This window comes from Homarus americanus, unplaced genomic scaffold (genome assembly GCF_018991925.1).
Source record: "Homarus americanus isolate GMGI-L3 unplaced genomic scaffold, GMGI_Hamer_2.0 scaffold40248, whole genome shotgun sequence".
Lineage (NCBI taxonomy): Eukaryota > Metazoa > Arthropoda > Malacostraca > Decapoda > Nephropidae > Homarus > Homarus americanus.
The window spans coordinates 1,688,991-1,714,192 of NW_024712526.1; the positions used below are offsets into that span (position 1 = coordinate 1,688,991).

General features: G+C 34.9%; 1 protein-coding gene across 2 annotated transcripts in view; it reads right to left on the reverse strand.

Moving 5' to 3' along the window:
- Window positions 1-25,202, reverse strand: part of LOC121860758 (RNA-binding protein 25-like) — a 45,876-nt gene that overhangs the window by 8,834 nt on the left and 11,840 nt on the right. For both annotated transcript variants that reach the window (XM_042358109.1, XM_042358120.1), the window contains exons 3-10: window positions 21,389-21,495; window positions 9,653-9,797; window positions 9,117-9,262; window positions 5,279-5,787; window positions 3,759-3,893; window positions 2,913-3,062; window positions 2,621-2,798; window positions 274-451 (exon numbers count right to left, since the gene is read on the reverse strand). In XM_042358109.1, coding sequence (XP_042214043.1) covers window positions 293-451; window positions 2,621-2,798; window positions 2,913-3,062; window positions 3,759-3,893; window positions 5,279-5,787; window positions 9,117-9,262; window positions 9,653-9,797; window positions 21,389-21,495 — 1,529 coding nt within the window. In that variant the 3' untranslated portion in view covers window positions 274-292. The remainder of the gene's footprint in view (window positions 1-273; window positions 452-2,620; window positions 2,799-2,912; window positions 3,063-3,758; window positions 3,894-5,278; window positions 5,788-9,116; window positions 9,263-9,652; window positions 9,798-21,388; window positions 21,496-25,202) is intronic.

Genomic DNA, 25,202 nt, shown 5'->3' on the forward strand with positions numbered 1-25,202 from the left:
ATATATATATATATATATATATATATATATATATATATATATATATATATATATATATATATATATATATATATATATATATATATATATATATACACACTTTTCATAATTTTGTTATTGTTCCCTTACAAAAATATTTCTTCTCGGAGGCCTGGTTATGAGAATAGCAAAACTTTGTTTTGAGGACAACTATATTGACAAAAATATTGAAGTAGCCTGAAATATTAAATAAAAGAGGGTTCAGTGTATTTAGAATACTATTTGAGTAATTACAATGTCGCCACCCATTGATTCAGAGTCTTCTTTTTTTGAGACCCTTGTCCTCTAATGAGTCTCTCTTCCTCTTAAAATCTTCGTCACTCCTCTTTGCTGAAGACTCTCGAGTTTCCCTTCTGAGTGATTTTTGTGGTGTTTCTTGAGCTCGTGCCAACATTTGAGTGTTGAGAAACTCCTGCCAGTAAGGAATCTTATTTAATATCGTGATAAGTAATTGCATTTAGTAAAGGACATGGTAGATAATGTATTTACACTGACTTAATATACTGCCTCCCCCACAAAGTACAACTCCATCTTAGTCTAAATTTGCCAAAGTTTGTCATGCTGTGGGAGCTCAAATGAACCACTTTCAAATACTGTACCTGGGATGGGTATAAAGTTCCAATCTTGTAACCTCAAATGAGGAGGTTGAAATGGGTTAGTCGATAAATACACAAATTCACTTCACAGGTGATGGGCTGGTTCTTTACCAGAGTGAGGTATGAGTGAGCTCTACTCTCCATAATTCATTCACAACTTTTTCTACTTTCTTTAATTAGTCTTCTCATTAGTAAAGGTTTGGGGCACCCATTCTCATTAATTTCATCTCTTGCCCTTGAACAACCATGGACAGACACAATAAACAGTTTTCGGGTATTCCTGTTGGATCATCGTCACCTACAGGTCCAACCTCATAGCCTTCCGTGCCACCAAGAACAAAACAAAGCCTTGGACATTAATCACTACAGAAAGCTCAAGAATAAACATGAAAAAATTCATGATTGGACCATGGAATGTGTAGATATTATATGAGGCTGGTAAGTATGCAAATGTTCATAAAGAAATGAAAAGATTGCAGTGGGACATTTTGGGAATAAGTGAAGTAAAATGGACAGTTCAAATAGCATTAGTGGTGAAGAGTTTTACTTCATATATTCAGGTGGTGAAAAACATGAGAGTTGTTGGTTTTCTTGTAAACCAAAAGTGAGCAGTAGTGTAAAAGGATATTGGGTCGTGTCAGATCGAGTTGTGAAATTTTTGTTGGTCTAGTTTAAAGGTAAACCCATGGACTTGGTAATAATACAGGATTATGCATCAACAAAGGAAAGTGAGGATGAAGTTTTAGAAAATTTTTATGAAGATTTAAAGAAAACAAAAGACACTGAATTTTAATGAATGTCTGATTACAATGGGTGATTTTAACACAAAAGTTGGGAAAGGAATTGAAGCGCCAGAGGTAGGACCACCTGGGTTGGGTAATAGAAATGAGAGAGGAGAAATATTAATTGACTTTTGTAAGGAAAACAAGATGAGAATTGCAAATACATGGTTTAAATAAACAACATCCTGGGCATCTCTATACTGTACATGGATCTCACCCCGGACAAAGTAAATAACATTGTCAGGAAAAAAATAGATTAAATTTTAATTCAGAAAAGATTAAAAAATGATTAACCTGAACCAATACCTATCCAGGGGCAGATTGTGGGTCGGACCATGTCGCAGTATTGAGTTTAGTGAGGCTAAAACTTAAAAAATTAAAAAGAAAAAATGGTCAAAATCAAAAGTGACTTAGGGAAGCTCAAAACAGGGGCAGCATAAAATATAATAATGAAACCGAAAACAGATTTCATTATTGCTAGAGGAAGACCTTCATGAACAAGAACCAGGACAACAATATAATGATTACAAAGAAATAATGTTAGAGACAGGAGAAAACGTATAGGATGTTTGGGCCAAAGGGAGGCCACAGTGAGGGACTCTAACTATCTTCCTTTTTATATTTTGAAGGAACTATTATTTCATATCCTCTGCCATTTCTTTGGTACGGTTCCCTGATATACTTAGGCTGTACAGGTACATTCTTCTTGTCATTCACCCCATCACTTTTCCACTTCCCATCCATATTACAATACAGTATTTCACTGGTGAATCCATCCATTCCTGTTGCCTTACCATTCTTAAGTTTGCTTACAGCTTGTCTCATCACATTTACTGATTTTTCCTATGTTATTTTAAAATAATTCAATATACTGTACCATGTTAACTTAAGTGATTCTTTTACACTGTCTGAATGATAAATAATATCAAAGTCACCTTTTTCATTAAGCTGACTCATCACTGTGACTATATTCACATTGGAATTCTTGCAAGTTATGAGGGATTTAAGGAGACAGCACCTTTAATTTCTATTACAATATTGGATACAGGAAATAGAGGTGAATCATAGTGTCATGCTGGGCTATACAGTATTTCTAAAAATTAATTATTGTATTATGGTAGCTTTGTAAACATGATCTTAATATTTTAAGACCTTAGTACTTTTACAATTACAGTAGAAGGAATAAAAACTTGAAAATCTCACCTCAATTGTTGAAACAGCATCCTGCATCATCTGGTCAGCCATATGATACACATTGTGGTCACTAGTGTTATACATCTTGGCATTTAGGAACATGAGCATAATGTCACGTTGAAATTCCGCTGTAGTGCGTATTAATCCATTTTCCATATTGCGTTTCACTTTCTGAAGATCCATAGATCTAAAATTTATAAAGAAAACATTTACAGTACACACCACAAATAACTCGCTACCAAACACTTTTTTGTATCTAAAAAGCTTCAGTAATCATCGCCAGTACGTTAATATATCCTACCTGTGAACAACAGAATGGTATCCTGGAGCCTGGTCATCGGTAATGGGTCGCAAAAATAAGGAAGCAAATTTGTGTGCTGCTATTTCATTCCATAAAATCATTATGGGCTTCTTCCAAGACCTATAGGCTCGCTCATTTTCAGAATCATCTCTGAAAGATAAACATATCTATATAATTCATACAATCCACAAAATATGAATCCTGACAAAAACCATCCCAAGGACTTTCAGAACTAAATGCTCGTCAGCCCATGATCCCTTTGACAGGTTTTATGCAATTTCACCATAATTCTTGTACTGTACTAATTAGGTTCATTTGTTGCAAGGTTAATAAAATATTATATTTTCTTAAAAAAAAAAAAAAAAAAAAAAAATCTTTTTACCAACCCTTTTGTGTATGCAATAATATTTTACTTTATTCAATCTTTACATAAGCATTTCTTCTCTACTATACCAAGCATATGTGGGGGTTGTGGAGAGGCTTACTGTGCACATCTACTGACCCTCTCCATGGAAAGATATTAATCAAGGATTACTCTATGAATTACAGGTATTAAAAATTTTATTATTAATTTTGTATCTGAGTGTACAATCAATCCTATTCAAGATCATCTGTACTGTATTTGAGGATAAGACTACCAGTAATGGCGTCTCAGTGGTACCTTGACCCTAACCTTTATATTACTCTTACAATATATATATATATATAATGTATCTATATATATATATATATATATATATATATATATATATATATATATATATATATATATATATATATATATATATATATATATATATATATATATATATATATATATATATATATATATATATGAAGACAAACCCATAGTGTGTGGAGGCCGGTGAATTGGGAGCAGACTCTGAGATAAGTGGAGACGAGGAGCCTACGAAATCTCCGCCAGAAATTTTCCGTTTCCTGTTACCTGTAAAGCTGCCTTCCTCCTCACTAACCCAGTCTCTGAAACAGTTTAGTGCTCAATATATTTTCCGGCTTAAAATATAAAAACATGTGATACACGAAAGAAAAAATCAAGCAAGTACCCGGTAATAGTGTTTATAAAGATATAATACAGTATCCTGTATTGTATGTTGGGTGTTTTATGAACACAAGGGCAGTACATGTAAATACTGTATATGTATTTAATTATTGTTTATTTTATTAACTGTATTACTCTAGTAATTTATGTAAAGCTCATCATGAAAATCAATTAATTACCATCCTTTTCTTAAGCCTCTGAGCTGGCAACCACAGCCCATTATTCCAATGTTTTGGGATGTCTCTACCAATTATCCTCCCAGATTTTGCATTTCTCTGGAGACTTAACTTTTAAGTTTATTAATCCATCCTTCTCTGACCACCTCTGGCTCTACTATCTTCAACTTTACTCTTTTTTTTTATCCCTACATCTCTAATTAAAAGGTCAAGTTGACTCATTTTCCTTATATTTCAATATTTTCCTTATTGCTCAAGTCAAAGTCAATAATTCATGTTTTTTATATCAGCATAACTGATCTTAAACATTTTCCTGTAGTTCCATATTTTGAAAAAACTTTAACCTCCTTTTGGTGTCTGTTGAAAACATCCATGCCTCTGATCCATACAACAGTACTGATCAGCATCCATTTCAGCAGCATCTTCTCAAACTAAATATGCAGAACCATTTTAACACATTTCTGAGATCATTATATGTTATTCTTGTTTTAATTTCTCCTGTACATCTAACAGCACAACTTACGTTACTTTTCAATGCACAAAATTTTCCACCAGTTTAAGTTTCTCGTTGCTTACTATAAATTTATTTTAGATTTATTTTGATTTGGACACAACCAACAGTTTTGCCTTAACAGCATTATCTTTAAATGCATAATCTTCTATTTCCGATGATTTAATGACCAGTTTTTGTTATGCTACCAATTCAGTGATTTGTTATAATTCACTATTGCAACCATCATCCTCAAAAAAAAAGAGAGACCGAGAAGCAGAGATCTCCATGTAAAGTAGGAGACTGGCAGGTGTATCATGACATTACTTTAACAGTGCACAGTCCATCTGTTGACTAAAAGTCTTCGTCAACTGGACAAGAAATACAGGAAAAACCTTATTTTTAGTTGGCTCATTTCCACAGAAAAGACAAAAACTCATCAGGAACAATGGGGGATTAAACAAGCCAGAAGATTCCATTCCCTGCCAAAGTGGTAAGTAAAAAAAAAAAAAAACCTTCCCAAACCTCCCATCAAAGTGTTTTGAATTCAAAGGTCAACCCCTCCATTACTGCCCCCACCACTCATTTTCTGTGTATATAAAGGCATATAATTTAATTCCTTTCTATGGGATAAACTTACTTGCTGTCCTGGTTTTCATTGTGGTCCTCTTCCTGTTCCCTCTTATGGCTTTTCTTGAATTTCTTTTCCACCTCAGTATCTTGTTCTGTGTCCTCACTCTTTTGCATTTTAATACAAGGCTCCTCTTCTAATGACTTTTTTTTCTTATCTAAATCTTCTTCATCTTCTGTCTTTTTCTTGCAACTCATCAAATTTTCTGTCATGTCATTTTGCTTTTCCTCTTCAGTTTTTTTGCAATCAAATTCAGATATTTTACAATCTTCTCCCTTCTCAGATACACACAAAGTGGGGTTCTCTTCTTTGAGTTCTTTATCATCACCTTTGAATGATGTAGATTCTTCAAAATGCTTAATGGAATCTTCTTCTTTACTTTCATTTTTTTCTGTATTAGTCTCCTCACATTTATGATATTTATCCTCTAACTTCTTTCCATCTTCACAACCAGCTGTCTTTTCGTTTATATTTTTTATATCTTTCTTAAAACTTGCAACATCCTTTTCCTCTGAAACCTGAAAATGCATATGAAATAGTTAGTTACCAGACTGAAAAATAAGCAATACATATTGAAGATCAATCAAACAATAAATACTTAAGTGTATGGACTGGCAGTTTAATGAACAGAGGCACACATGATACCATCCACGACTTAAGATGTACTGTGAAAGAGGTATTGCAGCAGGATCATTGGGTATAGGCCGACAACCTGTATTGTTAAGGGAAAAGTGTGATCCAGTTAGGGTCACTACTTGACCCTAATCTCTACCTCGGTCAAGTCATGAACATGTTACCTCACTCCTGAAGTTGTCCAACATATATGGTATAAATATGTTTGCATACGTAAGAAATTTTTAAAATTTTTTATTTCACAAAGTTCAACACATACAACTATTTGCTAAATAATGTAATGTTTTGAGTTGCGCATTTCATTCTGATTGGCTGAAATCAAAACAAACAACTATGGCCATGCATTCTTGTTGGATTAAATTTTTTTTATAAGCTATTACTATAGAACGTCGATTTAACGCAAATCGATTTAAAGCGACACCCACAATTAAGGACAACGCATCAATTTAAAGTGAATCTTTCCTATTTTACGCGAGTCAAATCTGGCACGTCATATGGAAATACACACTATTTTAAGTTTTGTGCCTAATGTTTCCCACCAGATGCCTCTCTGGACATGCTACAAGGCTTAGTGGTAGGGATGGAGTGAGGCAGAAGAGAAGCGGGTGGTGTGTGGGCCAGCAAGGCCACCCTCTCACATCACTACGAAAACAATGTTTTGTTTATGGGCTGAGGTGTATCTGCACAAACTCTCAGTCAGGGCAGGGGGATGGCCAGTGACGAGAGGCAGCAAACAGTACCGTCCAGCTCTCAACTCGACTGCACGGAGTGCTTGCTGCAAATATATTATGACGCCATATATTTTTCTCATATTTATTAGTTAATACATAAAAGTCTTTTTAGTATTTTGTTTCTCTCTCAAGTACCAAACTACATTATTCCATTTAAACAACACTTTGATTTAGTGCGAATTTGATTTAAGGCGACCTCTCTTGGAACATATCTCGCATTAAATTGACGTTCTACTGTATGTATTTTATTTTTTCAAACCTGACTCAGATTCATTTTCCTATCTGAAATATTTGAGAAATTGACTTAACTATTGACCTAAACTCACACATAATAAACTTATACAGATGCTGTATGATGTTTTTGTCTTGTGTTACCAAACAATATTTTATATAACAAACCAGTCTAATATTGTGACAATTTATTTGGAATAAAAATACCAAACTTTTTCAAATACAGGAAAGTATATACCGAACAAAGTTTGGTGTTGGACAAATTTTTCAGATTCGTTTTAGACTGAAAATCTACCTACACCGAACTGGCTGATCACCAATTATTTGGGTAAAGAGAGGTAATACCGCATATTGTACTATATTTGAATATCTGAGATATCTGAGGAGGTTTTCGGTATAGGGGTTGGTATACAGTACAGTAGAACGTGGATATAACACGAGATACGTTCCAAGAGAGGTCGCTTTAAACCGAATTCGCACTAAATCAGTGTTGGTTCAATGGAATAATTTAGTTTGGTACTTGAGAGAAACACAAAATACTAAAAAGACTGACAGTCTACCCAGATGCACCTCAGCCCATCTCCTAGAATAAACAAAACATTGTTTTTTGTAGTATTATGTTAAAACAAACACTCATAAATCAACACAGCTAAAATTATGAGAGATTAAATGGTCTGTTCACTAGCGATCAGCTGATGGGAAGATTGAGGGGGAGGAGGGAGGTGACATGTTTGACAGTTGATGCCAAGGTCTAGTGCTTATTTACTTATTTGTCCTTACGAGCGACTTTAAGTTTTTCTCTTATAAAATGTCACTAAACTGACCTGGGAGAATATAATTAACATTGCTGGAATTCTTATAAGACAGTGATTAGTTTGAATATACAGTATACTGTACATGCAAGAGACATACAAATTTTAGTTTAATTAGTAATTATATTACAAAGGGCTAAAATTTTTATCTCGTGCAAAATATATGACGTTTATATTCAAATTATTCGCTGTCTTGCAAGGATTCCAGCAATGCAAATTATATTCTGCTAACTTTAGTCTGTGATATTATATAAGATAAAAACTGTAAGCCTATAACTACCAAACTCTGGCTGGGAGGGAGGGAGGGATGGAGGGAGGAAGGGGAGGTGACATGTTTGACAGTTGGCACCAAAGGTCTAGTGAAGTATTTATTTGTTTATTTATGTCCTTTAGATTGAGTTTTTGTTTTTTGTTTATAAAATGTCACAGAAGTGACCGGGAGAATATAAGTTACATTGCTGGTATTCTTATAAGATAGTGATTAATTTGAATATAATCATGCTATAGTTTTCACTAGACAAAAATTTTAGTAATCATTTAGTGCATTATTTTGAGTTTTGAGTACATGTACAGTACAGCTTTGCCCTTAAGACAGTGTAGCGTGTCCAGAGAAACATTAGGTGCGAATTTTAAAATATGATGCGTCAGAATGACTCGCACAAATTAGGAAAGATTAGCTTCAATTAAAATAATGTCCTTAATTGTGGGAGTCGCTTTTAATCAATAATCTTAAATTGAATCTCTTTAAATCAACGTTCTACTGTATAGCGAATCCGTTGGGTATGGAGAGGAAATACTGTACTGGAATCTGAGGAGTGGTTCAGTAAACAGTCTCTCCTCGACTTACGACAACCAGGACATACGACAGCCATGGTTGTATAAAATATTTTTCATGTATTTTTGAATCCCGACATTTGGTCGTAATGTGAAGAAAGTGAACTTGATGACCCACCCAGCCCTGTCTCCTCCTCTGCTTCATCCAATTAATGTAGTCTACATGCATAATTAAAACATTATTGAGGCCCCGTGTGTATTCAGCTGACTACATTAAAGCTAAGTTCACAGTAACACTATATTCATTTTTCATAATTGATTACTTTTACTGTACTGTATTTCATTTTAGAATTTCTATGTATTTTCGCCTTTTCGACTTACGACCTGGTCGTCGGGATGGAACCCCGCCGTAGGTCGAGGAGAGACTGTACAGTATAACAGTTTGATATAGAGGAGAGATACTGTAACATAAATAATGCATGTAAATAGTGTACAGAAAAAACTGTTTTAAATACCTCAGCCCCACAAGATGGTTCCCTAATCTTTCTCCCTCTCCTTAATTATGTCTAACTTGGTCTGATGCTTTTGGATCATTGCTCCTAAGTATGGGTGTTCATAACTCTGGTACCTCTCAACTATACCAATATTATGATAATTGTTCCATACCTGTGAATTCTTTTCCTTAATTTTCAGTTCTTCAGGGGTCTCCTCCAATGCTTGCTTTTGTGTGTCTGTTTCCTCAGTACAGCCTGTAACTACTCCTTCCATGTCCTTAACATCATTTTTTGCTATATCCATCCTGTCAACCTCATCTGAGAGAGAGAGAAAGAGAGATGTTCTCCATAAGATCAAGTACAGTACAGTACAGTAAACTATTCAAACTAAAATACTGTATATGGAAACATATTAGGGAAATCTTACCTACAATTTACAGGTGTAACATTAATATTGCATAATCATCTCAGAATTATAATGAGAATCATGATGAATAAAGAATTACTTAATCATTTCATGCTCTTAAATCTAATTACCCACTTGTCTTTCATTTATTCTTCTAAATCTAAAATCTATTTTAATTAAAAAATTTTGTCTTGATAACTAGATCGTTTATGAACCACAATACAGTATTTTAAAAAAGTGAATGAGCAGGAAAGAGGTTAAAAAAAAACACAAATGGAAGAATACAGTAAAAGATAACTCACCAGCATCCTTCTCCCTCTCCAATGTTTTGTCTGATTCTTTTGTTACGGTTTTGTCAACTGAAGTTTCTGGTTCCTTACACCCTTTTGTCTGAGTATTACCTTCTGAATCTTTATCAAATTTCTTTGAAAGGTTTACCCTTTTTTCCTGAAATGTCAGAAACAATAGTATTGTACGTATATAACTTCTGGATAAAATTACTGGTGTTAGTGATAGAGTGGATACATTAGAATGGCCCCCAGCCCACCAGGAAACATCCATTAAATACAATGGACTAGAAAACAGTTATGTGGAGTGGGATCACACAATACTGGGTGAGACAGTGCCAGGGCCATTCCTATGGGAGTGCGGGGCCCAGGGTAATTCAGTCACTGCGGGGCCCCTTTGCATTCTTAAAAAAAAAAAAAAATAAATATATGTATATATATATATACTGTATATACAGTAGTACCCCGATTTACGTGGTCAATTGAACCCACAGGGTACCGCGGAAAGTGAAATCCGCGTAAATGGAACAACAGAACATATGGGATTAATTCCAATAGAGACTGGCCCGACCCCCAAACTCCACTTTTTCCGACACAATACCTATGTTGTAGTAAAAATAACATCTAAATTTTATGATGGTATGCTCACACAATTAATATTTAAGAGAAATACAGTCGCCAGGTTTATGTCGATTCAAATACAGTTTTACCCCGCTTAACGCGCTTTCACTTAACGCGTTTTCGCATATACGCGGTGCCTTGCCAAAGCTGAACTTTCACTTAACGCGGGTTTTTTCCACATATACGCGGTGAGTGTCCGAGACGCTATTTTTAGATTTGCCCCACCCGCCACCCTGCCTGACTGCCTGTTTTAGCTCATAAAATTCATACAAATTACCAGGCCAGAATATAATTTACATTGCTGGAATTCTTATAATTTGGTGATCATTTTGAATATAAACATCATATATTTTGCTTTAAACTTACAATTTTTAGATAAAAATTTTTCTCTAGGTAACTATGGTATCTTTTGTCCAAAATATATGACATTTATATTCAAAATATTCCTGGTCTTACAAGGAATCCAGCAATGTCAATTATATTATCCTAACTTTAGTTTGAGGTATTATTTATTAAAATTTAGTGGTTATCCCACACATCTCCTTGGGACGGTTGGTGGGGGGTGGGGGGGAGGGAGGGACCAACCGACCATCTGTTACCCTGTGAAGAATTATTATTTTTTTTTATTAACTGAAGATATTTGTTTTAGCTCATAAAATTCATACAAATTACCCGGTCAGAATATAATTTACATTGCTGGAATTCTTATAATTTGGTGATCATTTTGAATATAAACATCATATATTTTGCTTTAAACTTACAATTTTTAGATAAAAATTTTTCTCTAGGTAACTATGGTATCTTTTGTCCAAAATATATGACATTTATATTCAAAATATTCCTGGTCTTACAAGGAATCCAGCAATGTCAATTATATTATCCTAACTTTAATCTGAGGTATTATTTAATACTAAATGTTAAAAACTCTGGAAGGGAGGATTGGTGGGGGGTGGGGGGGAGGGTTGGGACTGACCGCGCGGTTGGAAGAGGGGGGGAGGCAAGGTGGGGTACTTTGATTGACAGATAGTGTCGTGAAGATTATTTTTTTTTTTATTAACTGAAGATATTTGTTTTAGCTCATAAAATTCATACAAATTACCCGGTCAGAATATAATTTACATTGCTGGAATTCTTATAATTTGGTGATCATTTTGAATATAAACATCATATATTTTGCTTTAAACTTACAATTTTTAGATAAAATTTTTTCTCTAGGTAACTATGGTATCTTTTGTGCAAAATATATGACATTTATATTCAAAATATTCCTGGTCTTACAAGGAATCCAGCAATGTCAATTATATTATCCTAACTTTAATCTGAGGTATTATTTAATACTAAATGTTAAAAACCCTGGAAGGGAGGATTGGTGGGGGTGGGGGGGAGGGTTGGGACTGACCGCGGGGTTGGAAGAGGGGGGGAGGCAAGGTGGGGTACTTTGATTGACAGATAGTGTCGTGAAGATTATTTTTTTTTTTATTAACTGAAGATATTTGTTTTAGCTCATAAAATTCATACAAATTACCCGGTCAGAATATAATTTACATTGCTGGAATTCTTATAATTTGGTGATCATTTTGAATATAAACATCATATATTTTGCTTTAAACTTACAATTTTTAGATAAAATTTTTTCTCTAGGTAACTATGTTATCTTTTGTGCAAAATATATGACATTTATATTCAAAATATTCCTGGTCTTACAAGGAATCCAGCAATGTCAATTATATTTTCCTAACTTTAGTTTGAGGTTATCCCACACATCTCCTTGGGACGGTTGGTGGGGGGTGGGGGGCGGAGGGAGGGACCGACCGACCATCTGTTAGCCGGCTGTGTAGTGTGAGAGGGGAAGGGAGTTGAGTCCATTATTTGAATGGACATTAACTTGGCGACTGTATTTCTCTATTTCTCTTAAGTATTAATTGTGTGCATGTACCATCATAAAATTAAGATGTTATTTTTACTACAAATACAGGCATGTGCCTTCAAAAGTGGAGTTTGGGGTCGGGCCGGTTTCTATTGGAATTAATCCCATATGCCTGTTGTTCACTTAACGCTGACCCTTCTGGGTTCACTGACCGCTGCTAAGTGGGTACAACTGTATTAGACTTCAAACTTCTTCCCAGCTCACTGGCCCCTACCTCTCTGAGAAATGATTGGGTGAAACACTAGATTTTAACGTTTAGTAATAAATAATACCTCAGACTAAAGTTAGGATAATATAATTGACATTTCAGGTTTCCTTGCAGGTCAGGGAATATTTTGAATGTAAACTTCATATATTTTGCACAAAAGATAAAATACTTGCTTTGTGTAAACCAAATGATTACATTAGATCTAAATTTTGTATGTCTAATGCAAAATCCATGATGTTTATATTCAAAATGATCATCATATTGTAAGAATTCCAGCAATGTAAATTATATTCTGGTCCAGTAATTTGTATGAATTTTATGAGCTAAAACACATATCTTCAGTTAATAAAAAAAAAATATTCTTCACGACACTATCTGTCAATCAGAATACCCCAACTTGCCTCCCCCCCCTCTTCCAACCGCGCCAGATGGTCGGTCGGTCCCAACCCTCCCCCCCCACCCCCCACCTTCCCTCCCTACCAGAGAAATGGGTGAAAAAACTAATTTTAACTTTTAGTAACAAATAATACCTCAGACTAAAGTTAGTATAATATAATTGACATTGCTGGATTCCTTGTAAGACCAGGAACATTTTGAATATAAATGTCATATATTTTGCACAAAAGATAACATATTTACTCAGAGTAAACATTAGATCTAAAATTTGTATGTCTAATGCAAAATCTATGATGTTTAAATTCAAAATGATCATCAAATTGTAAGAATTCCAGCAATGTAAATTATATTTGGGCCGGATAATTTGTATGAATTTTATGAGCTAAAACAAAAAAAAATTATACTTCACATGTATATGGGTAGATGAACCGCTGAAAGTGAAAGTTCGGTTCTAAGGCACAGCTATATGAGAAATCGTAGTGAAAACCGTAAAGCAAGGTAATACTGTGTGTGTGTGTGTGTGTGTGTGTGTATATATATATATATATATATATATATATATATATATATATATATATATATATATATATATATATATATATATATATATATATATATATATCTACATTCGTGGTCAATTGAACCAGTGGAGGCCCACGAAAATGAGAAACGTAAATGAAATAACAGAACATATGGAATTAATTGAAATACAGTCATACGCGGTTAACGCCCCACCGAACAACGTCCAATCGCATATACGCCCTGCCCCCTCTACTACCCCAAAAACTTTAGTGACGCCTGCTGGACCACCACCCACCCACTCCCCGACTGAGAACATGATCCTCCCCCATACTGGTCAGATAATTATGTGTTAAAGGAATATACTTCCTTCCTCTTAGGCTAAGATTTGCCTACAGGTGAAATAAGTTAACCTACATCTATTGAGGGTAAAATCTTTTCACCCACAAATGACACACAACATACTTACAATTAGAACATATTTGTTGCTCAACAATTGGTAACCCCAGTTGCAATTGTTGAGGCATCAAATTCTGTGTCATTACTAAGAATAACAAAGTCTCTGGGTGCACTCTCTAACATTAAGAGAGAAAACGAGGACTCCAGGCGCCCTCATGCAGAAAACGGACTCGTATGATGGGGGATCAATAAAAAAGCATAGCTACATACCAGGACTACAGTATTAAGCGCACTTTCATCACTTTGTAATAAACCTAGCCATGCCTATGTGTGTTTATGATATTTACCATAACATTATATATATATTTAGTGGGTCTAAATGGTTGTAAAATGGGGAAACTTAAGGTTGGGTCTTTGGGTCGTTATCGCCACATCACGCACTCGGCGGGTCCCAATTAGGGCGCGATAACCATGGGATGACTGTAATTGTACTGTATATACTTTCAGACACTGGCCAGTTGCTTCTGGTGTTATGGCACAGGGCACCACGACAAAGAATTAGATCCGCTTCCTATCAAGGAATAAACAATTAAAATTTAAAATTCGAAAAAAAAATAAAAATCAAATAATGGGACATAGCTTAACCTAAATGGCCCTAGAGCAGGCACAGTCACGCATGCATCATGTATTCTTATAGATTGTGCGTACAGGCGACGTTATCTAGTGAATTTATCAATATTGTACAGTGCAACAATGGACCTAAGTGCAAAACCTGTATTGTACATGTACTAAATGATTACGGTACTAAAAATTGTTATGTCTAATGTAAATATAGCTTTGTTTATACAGGTATTCAAATAAATTACTATCTACAAGAACAATCCCTCCAATGTGTTATATTCACTCAGGTCGCTTAGTGGCAAATTATGAGAAGAGCTTATTATTCTAAGTAATGATAAATAAACACACAGGCAGGCCTTCAGCCGTTTCAACTGTCAAATCTATCTCAAATAAATAAATAAACAAACGTCAGACATCTCTGTCACCTCAATTCACCTTCGTTGTCTTCCCCCACCACCCTCGTTCCAAGATAAAAGATTGCGTGATTTTTATGTTTATTTTATATAATATCTCAGACTAAAGTTACGATAATATAATTTGCATTGCTGAATTCCTTTGCAAGATGGTGAGATAATTTAAATATAAGCCATATAATTTGCTCAAGATACAAAACAATGTAGTACATTAGTGTACAATATCAGTAGTACATTTATAATATAAATTTTTCAACTGTATTTTTGGGTAGATTTCATAAATTTCTTTCCTTTTATTTTCATTCATTTACATGCACACACCATACTAAAATAAATCTAAAAGAAATGAAATATCTTAGTAAAGCTGGAGGACATGTACTTCAATTTGATTACGGTACTAAAATTGTTATGTCTACCGGTTGTGCTAATTACTCCATGTTTCTATTCAAATAAATCTCTACATCTACAAGAATCATACAGCAATGTTAATTGCATTTCTCCCAGGTCATTTACTGGCATTTTAAATGAGAGAAGCTTAGAGGACTGTTAAAACACACAGACCTTCTCGCTCAAGTGTCAAACATAACACTCAACCCCCCCCACCGGCTAGCTGGCTCAGTAATTCTCCCCAGCCAGGCTTTAGGGCTATGTTTTTATCTTATATAATACCCTCAGACTAAATTTAGGAGATTATAATTTCATTGCTGGAATCCTTCTTTGCAAGACAGCCAATAATTTGAATATAAACGTCACATTTGCTCAAGAGATAAATTTTTTATAACATTAGTGTACAGTACTGTAGTACATTTTATAAAATAGAAGTTTTTTCAACTGTATTTTTGGGTAGATTTACATAGATTTCTTTCATTATTTTTCATCCATTTATATGCAATAACGCCTATACTAAAAGAAACGTAATAGAAATAAATGACCTTAGTGTAAACCTGAGTGCAATATGTACAATTTGATTACGGTAATTGTAAAAATTGTTTTGTCTAGTGCAAAATTATAGCATGTTTATATTCCTAAATTAATCAGTATGTTATGTTAATCCTGTGCCAATGTTAATTATATTCACCTTGCGTCATCTCACTGGCTTTTTTATAAGAGAGAAGCTAGTCACTAAGAACTGATAAATATACACGCTGAAATCTTGCCTGTGCCAACTGTCAAACGTACTACCTCCCTCTCCCCACGCCTCCCACCCCTCTCTCTCCCCTTCAACTGCCTGTAGCGTTGTTGGAATTCTTGTAAAACAGTGAATAATTTTAATATAAATCGCCATGTATTTTGCATCGAGATAAAAATTAATCACCCGTATCACATTACAGTAGTGATTTAAGAGTAAAAGTATATGTACATTAGCAGGGAAAAAACACTTTTATTTGAGTTGCAGGCTGCACTTTTCAGGCATCGCTTGTGTTATTGCAACAAACACCTGTGCAAAATTTCATGCCATTTCATGGTATTATTTACCCTGCCGATCGCTAACGACTTTTGTCAACTTTTTTAGTGTATACCAAAAATTAGGTGTCAATAATGCTTCTGTGATAATGATAAATTTTACATGGGTGACACTCTACTACCCATATGTTATTTTACAGGTAATAATCAGATAGAAAATCATTACAAGTTCATATTGAAATTTTTTGTGCGGAACCTGGCATCATTTTCAGAGAGACAATAATCTTTGGGTTTAATATATCCATCTCGATTCAGATTCCGCTACCAGTGCAAGCTTCAGTCATCACTTTTTATGCCTCTCTCGACCGCCTGAGTGCTGTTTGGCCACTTGGGCACTACTTAATGGTGTCTCAAGAATGTCATTAACCTGTAGATTGACAGAGAAGCAATGTAAGGAGGCTCAGTCTTGAGTTCATTCTCCAGTTAATCACATGGAATGATAGTTTTTTGCTGGCCATTTTTTAGTTTCGAGTCACCACCTTTTCTTTACATGTTGACTACAGGTACATCCTCATTCCCAGCCCATCTTTACCCTCCTCATCAGTATAGTTTAACAAATTTCGCCAACAGCAGCATCAGAATCTTCCTCCTCCTTCTTCAGATCTGCTAAAGTGCATTTCCTTCCTTTTGCTGATTCTCCTCTAATTTTTTCTTTCTATCATTGAGACAGCTTTTTTCTCTAACAGTCATGTCCTCATCTGCACACACATACCAAGTTAGCTAGGTTGATCTGTGTGCTTAAGTATGCATTTCTCTTGACAGCCTTTCTTTCACTATCGCTCTCCCTCACTATTCAGGTGTTTCATATATAGCAGGGACTGAATACGCTCACGGTGTTACGAAGGGTGTATCTTGATGTAAACCATTGGAGCACTGAACTTTATTATTGTAATGACAATTCTTTTTCAACTCATGGCTGGGTCTTATGTTGCTACATACAGCCTGGAGGATTCTAATTCTACAAGGTGTTCCACCTTGACACACAGGAGGACCTGGCCCAATATGCCAAGTCATCTTCAAATAACACCTACAGATAACCTTTTACAAATCCTATACAGGTATTTGATCCCAGGACAGATCTTTTTCTCCACTTCATCATTAAACATGTAGGAAATCAGGGAAACTGACACTGGTGGAAGGCTATAACTGAAGCTCAAACAAAGACTCCTTGATCTGCTTTCCAATGGGACCAGCCATGCTCAGACCACTTGGTTTACCATCATATAAAAAACTTCGCTGAAAGGCAGCTCATTTCCGGAAGACATATGAAATAATGGAGCGGGTGACCAAGTAACATTTCAAGATGATGAATGACCCATTTTCTGATCCTACATTTACATTGGTTCCATCACAACCAACACACACAATGGGTCTGGGTTAGATTTTCCACCAGAAACTGTGTGAATAGTTTTGGAAATCTGCTTTCCGTGTCGTCTTGGGAGTCACATGTGAGATATTCATTAGCCAACCATGATGACATAATGAAATGAGAAAAGGCTGATAATCAATATAGACATAGCACCATACTCATCTGCAACAAGACAACTTAAATGAAATGAGATATGAAAAAAAGTTGATAAACACTGAACAGAATACAACCCCACAGCGGCTGTTTGGCTAGTACTGTAGGTAAATTTAAAATTTCAGTAGAAAATGCGGCAGACTAAACCTCGACATATCAGCTTCAAATTTGGCATGGAGTCTTAGATATGTATAAGGAACAATGCCTGAAGAGTGCAGCTTTGAGCAAAATTTCACTGCCCCCTAATGTACATACTGTATACTGTATAGTATTCCACATACACGTAAGTATAAATACAAAGTTTATGTGATGATCGGACAACGTCCATATCGGTTAACGTCACGTTTCCAAGAACGTATTTAGGATGTTAACCGGCGCATGACTGTAGAGACTGGGCCGACCACCAAACTCCACTTTTTCCGACACAATACGTACGTTGTAGTAAAAATAACATTTTGATTTTATGATGGTATGCACACACAATTAATATTTAAGAGGAATACAGTCCATTCAAATACTGACTAACTCGCTAACCCCCCCTTCTTCCCACGCTCGCTGGCTCCTCCCTCTCTGAGAAATGTTTGGGTGAAAACAGTAGGCTTACATTTTTAGTCATAAATTATACCTCAGACTAAAGTTAGGATAATATAATTGACATTGCTGGATTCCTTGCAAGACTATTTTGAATATAAATGTCATATATTTTGAACAAAGATAAAATTTTTGCCCTTTCTAATCAAAATTTTTACATTAGATCTAAAATTTGTAAGCCTAGTGCAAATTCCATGATGTTTATATCTAAAATAATCACAATCTTATAAGAATTCCAGCAATGTAAATTATATTCTGGCCAGGTAATTTGTATGAATTTTATGAGCTAAAACAAATATCTTTAGTAAATGAACAAATTATACTTCACTCAGACACTATCTGTCAATCAAAATACCCCACCTCTGCTCCCCCCCCCTCTTCCCATGCTTGCTGGGTCCCTCCCTCCCCCCTCTACCCCCACATCCCCTCCCTACCAGAGAAATGTTTGGGTGAAAAGAGTAGGCTTACATTTTTAGTAATAAATAATACCTCAGACTAAAGTTAGGATAATATAATTGACATTGCTGGATTCCTTGCAATACCAGGAATATTTGGAATATAAATGTCATATATTTTGCACAAAAGATACAATTTTTGCTCTTTCTAATAAAAATTCTTACATTAGATCTAAAATTTGTATGTCTAATGCAAATTCCATGATGTTTATATTTAAAATAATCACAATTTTATAAGAATTCCAGCAATGTAAATTATATTCTGGCTGGGTAATTTGTATGAAGTTTATGAGCTAAAACAAACATCTTCAATAAATACAGTAAAAAAGTTATTCTTCACCCGCGTAAATGACCAAATATACCGTGTAATTAAAGCATTTCATTCTGGCAAGGCACCGCATAAATGACCAAACGCGTAAACAAAAGCCGCGTAAATGCAGACTCTACTGTATGTATGTATGTATGTATATATATATATATATATATATATATATATATATATATATATATATATATATATATATATATATATATATATATATATATATATATATATATATATATATATATATATATATATATATATATATATATATATATATATATATATATATATATATATATATATATATATATATATATATATATATATATATATATATATATATATATATATATATATATATAATATATATATATATATATATATATATATATATATATATATATATATATATTATGCTTAACAACCGCGTTAGAATGTGACATATATATATATATACTATATATATATATATATATATATAATAAATATATATATATATATATGTATATATATACAGTCATGATTGCGTCCTCTGATAGTTCTTGGAAGTAACGTTAGCGAAATGGGGTTGTCCACGTCATCACATCTTTTTATTTATACTTATGCAATGTATGTGGAATACTATATAGGCATATACACTTTTATAATCACTATGTTAGATGGTGAGTAAAATTATTTTGAGAGGAGAGCGGGGTGAGGTAGGGGAGGAGCGTGGGGGGAGGGAGGTAGTACGTTTGACAGTTGGCACGAGGCCAGGTCTACGCGTGTATATTTATCAGTTCTTAAGTGATAAGCTTCTCTCTTATAAAAAGCCAGTGAAATGACCTGGGTGAATATAATTAACATTGCTGGGATTCTTGTAACATACTGATTAATTTGAATATAAACATGCTATAATTTGCACTAGACAAAACAATTTTAGTACGTAATCAAATTAGTACATGTGCACTCAGCTTTGCACTAAGGTCATTTATTTCTATTACGTTTCTTTTTAGTATGGTGTGTGCATGTAAATGGATGAAAATAAATGAAGAAATCTATGTAAATCTACCCAAAAATACAGTTGAAAAACTTTTTTATAAAATGTACTACAGTACTGTACACTAATGTACCACAATTTTATCTCTTGAGCAAAATATATGACGTTTATATTCAAATTATTGGCTGTCTTGCAAGGATTCCAGCAATGCAAATTATAATCTAACTTTAGTCTTGAGATATTATATAAGATAAAACTGTAAGCCTAAAAGGCTGGGGAGGAGGGAGGAGGGAGGGAGGGAGGGAGGGAGGGAGGGAGGGAGGGAGGGAGGGAGGGAGGGAGGGAGGGAGGGAGGGAGGGAGGGAGCCAGTCAGCGTGGGGGTTGAGGTGATAAGTTTGAGCCGAGGTCTCTGTGTGTTTATTTAACAGACCTACTAAGCTTCTCTCATTTTAAAATGCCAGTGATATGACCTAGGAGAATATAATTAACATAGCTGGGATTCTTGTAAGATACTGATTTATTTGAATATAAACATGTTGCAATTGCACTAGATATAACAATATTAGTACCGTAATCAAATAAGTACATGTTCAGTCCAGCTTTGCACTAAAGTCATTTCTGTGACAAAAAACAAAAACTCAATCTAAAGGACATAAATAAACAAATAAATACTTCCGCATGCCGGCCCCAACTGTCAAACATGTCACTGTCACCCCCCCCAATCTTCCCAGACAGGGTTGGGTGGTTATAGCTTATTTTATTTTATATAATATCACAGACTAAAATTAGGAGGAATATAATTTGTATTACTAGAATCCTTGTTTCCTTTTTCCGTGTGATTATATATATATATATATATATATATATATATATATATATATATATATATATATATATATATATATATATATATATATATATATATATATATATATATATATATATATACAGTATATATATATATATATATATATATATATATATATATATATATATATATATATATATATATATATATATATATATATATATATTGAATTAAGGGCGATTTAGGGGAATTTAGGAGTGTATCTGACTTTATGTGTTTTTGGCTTTACTTTGTATATACTTTTCTGTGAGCTAGAACCAATTATCCAATATCCCAATGAAACAATGGTTTCGGTTAACAAACAACCCTCTGGAACGAATTGAGTTCGGTAACCGATGGACCACTGTACATAAAAAAAATAAGTGCTAACAAATGATCATATCAATGAAATGAGAAATTTCTGAGATTTTAGAATACGGTACCATAAGTTAAAGTTACTCACCTGGTCCCTGCGTTCATAAGTTGGCCCAGGTAAATCACTTAGTCTGGGCAGAGGTCCCCCGGGGGTACTAGGAGGTAGATCCAAAAGAAGGGACAATGTTGATGAAACTAGAATAATTAATAAAGAAGAATTAGCAGCATCCCAAAGAAAGACTGAAAAAATGATCCTGCAATCATTCATGACAAATTATAATGAACTAAATTTATTATAATACTTATAACCATTTGAACAATTATTATTTATAAATGTTAATCTGGTACTAAATTAATGATTCTCATCATGTTCAAGTCACTAAAAAATATCTTTGCAACAATTGTCCAAGATTTTTTAAGAAAAATGGCAGAAAAGCTGGTCAAAATATACAAAAGTTTGGACTGTGTACATTGTGACTAAAGAATATTGCTTAAACCTGTACAATGTACAGGTTTAAGCAATATTCTTAGGTCACAAACATTAATATAGTACAGTATTCATAACACCTATATCTCATTGTTGGTCAAAATTATGATCAGGATTAGTACAATTTAATTACACTGGGAACTTAGAATTACAATAACACTGTCATCACCTGGACACTCACTCGCAATATGCATTAATATAGAAATTCAAAATTACATATCATTGTCTAATCTTAAAGCCTATTGGTTCCAGCTACCCTTCAATACAGCAGGTGCAGGCTTGTAAGAGAAAAATAACTACAGGGATTAATATTAAATACTGGACTGTACTGTACTAGCATGAGACTGAGACCAATTGGCATTTACAATCACAAAGAGCCATAAAAAGCAAAAATGTTCACTCACATGACACTGTCAGCTGGTGTGTATCTGACTTTCCTTTCTATATACTGTACAGTACGTATATATATTTTTTCAAAATTACATTAATAAGCAAATTAATTTGTTTTACAGGCATGGGACCATCTATCCAGTGTCCCAGTATCTAGAACACTCCAAAATCTGGCTATGTTATGGAAAAAAATATTTAACAGGAGTGCCAAGTAATTCCTGGGCCGTGCAGAGATATTTACCACCATACCCCACCAGTCAGCTGTGTGTTAGGGTTATTTTTCAAATCATAATTTAAGGTAAATATATGTAATTTTCTTTATTTTATTTTACTAAGTTACACACACACACACGCTCAATCTTATACAGTAGAACGTCGATTTAACTCGAATTGATTAAGATTATTGATTTAAAGCGGCACCCACAATTAAGGACAAAGTTTCAATTTAAAACGAATCTTTCCTATTTTGCGCGAGTCAATCAAGGCGCATTAAATTTTAAATTTCGTGCCTAATGTTTCCCACCAGATGCGTCTCTGGACACGCTACATGGCTGCTTGCTACCCTCCCACATCCTCAGTTCTCTCACTGACGCTCTAGTGAACGGACATATTGTGTGACACTATCTCTTCTACCACGTGTATCAACCATCACCACTATGTCCAAGAGGCCAGCCACTACATCATTAACTACCCCAAAGACCAAGAATTCAAGGCAAGCAATTACACTGGAGCAGAAAATCAAGGTGCTGGAAGCACTGCAGCGTGGAAATGGTGTTTCAAGTGTGGGACGCCAATTTGGACAGTGATGTGGATAATGAGCTGGTCGAGTTGGGCTCTGCATCTTCAGAGGATGAATTGCTAAGTAAAGTTGAATGAAAGTCTATTTTTGATAACATAAAGTAATTAAAATCTAAGTTGAGAGGAAAGTGAAAGTGCTTGGTGAGTCAGACGAGAGGCGGGTGGTGTGCGGCTCCAGCGTGACTACCCTCTGACATCAGCTGATCGTCAGTAAACAGACCATTTCGCATCCCTTAATTTTAGCTGTGTTGATTTATGAGTGTTTGTTTTAACATAATACTACAAAACACAATGTTTTGTTTATTCTAGGAGATGGGCTGAGGTGCATCTGGGTAGACTGTCAGTCTTTTTAGTATTTTGTGTTTCTCTCAAGTACCAAACTAAATTATTCCATTGAAACAACACTTTGATTTAGTGCGAATTCGGTTTAAAGCGACCTCTCTTGGAACGTATCTCGTGTTATATCCACGTTCTACTGTATACAGAAAGTGAAGGAAAATAAATACGGTCATGACACGAAAATTCGCTTTTATGAATTTCTCAATTTAACACTTCTTTCTTATTTAATAAAAGTTACCCTTGCTTATACTAATTTTGGCTTGAGCAAAAAATTCATATCGTGCACCACTGGAAGTCAGCTGAGGAGACCACCTCGGAGAGATGCAGAGAGATGTATTCTCACTCACAGATCATAACACACCCCCCTTCCCTCCCACATCTCCCCCCAACCTGTGTGTTTTGTTCCATCATTCCCTACCCCTTGTGGTGAACCCTGACTGCTGAGGGTGGTGGTGTGCTTATTTAAGTGTTACACTTAACACCACTAGTGGCATTACAGCCAAGTTAGACTTGTCACCGTAGTCACTTCCTCCTAGCCGTGTGGCGAGTGCGTGGAGAGGTCGGAGGGTCTGTGGCGCAGAGTACTGTTGTTAACCCTTAAGTCCCGGGCTAAGGTGTTGCTGGCAGTAACCCCGAAGGAATAAATTGAGAAAAAAAACTTTACAAAAGGGGGGGAATTGGCGGACGCTCTGGAACCTCACCCGGGACCTAAGGGTTAAAGATGCTGTTGCATTGCTAAAGCTGCGGTCACACTAGAGTTTTCCGTGCAATAAATCCATGATAGCATTTCATCCACAGGCAATAAGTCAACGGGAAGATCCGCACACTGATCACACTGGCGGAAGGAGCAGTTAAACAGGCACCCAGCTCGCGTGGCTAGTTGGAGAGCAGGGTAGCTGCATTAGCCGCTTTAGTGAGATGTGTGGTCCTGATAAAGAAGACGAAGACGGAAATTTGGTGCACGTTTGTAGTGTCCAAGCAATGTTTGTTTACAAAAGTGACACAAGTACTCTAGAGTCAAATGAAATTCCCGTCATGATGTATGGTCGTCTTATTATTATAATTTTTTATTTACTATGATATTTTTGCTCATGTTTTTTTATTGAAATAAACTAATTATATTTTTTGTACTGTACATTTTACATTAACAAGAAAAAATAAAAATTATGCAAATTTTATCACTACAACAGACTCTCTATAGCAAATTTAAACCTACCATACCGTGGATTTTCAGACGCTCAGTATCGTCCCACTTTGAACAACAAATCGCTCTAGAGACAGACAACCTGAAGAGTTTGTTGAAAAAATCAATGTTACGGTGGATTTATTTTAGGTAGAAACTTAATTGTGACTACAGCTGAAGTCAAGTGCAATGAAGTTTTTACACTAACCTCCATCATTTTTGCTCTTTTTATGTTTTCATTACTGTTATATAGGTGCTTTCGTTATTAATGTCAATATGCCTAAAATATTAAATTCTAATGTTATAGTTAATGCTACTTTTATGGGTGAATCTAAAGATCTGAACAAAGGCTTCACAGCCAGTTACAGAGAGTTTACGGTAAATTTTGTACATTTAGACCTGGTACTCCAAATTCCGGAAAAAACCCTATCTGGCAAACACCGGGTCCCAAGCATGCTGGATAAATTATCCCATATCGGCACTTAGAAAAGCATTTCGGTCTTTGATAAACAGTGAAACAAATTTATTTTCTTATTTATAATGCCTCAATCCTCCAGGAGGTTCCCCACTATAAGATTGGCCTCCAGGTTATCCATCACTAATATGTCCTATGCCCCTTACCCCCTCCCATATTCTCTCTAATGTACAATTCCATCTTTCTTTCCCATGATGCAGGTGGCCTCCCTCTACCTAACAATCCTGCTA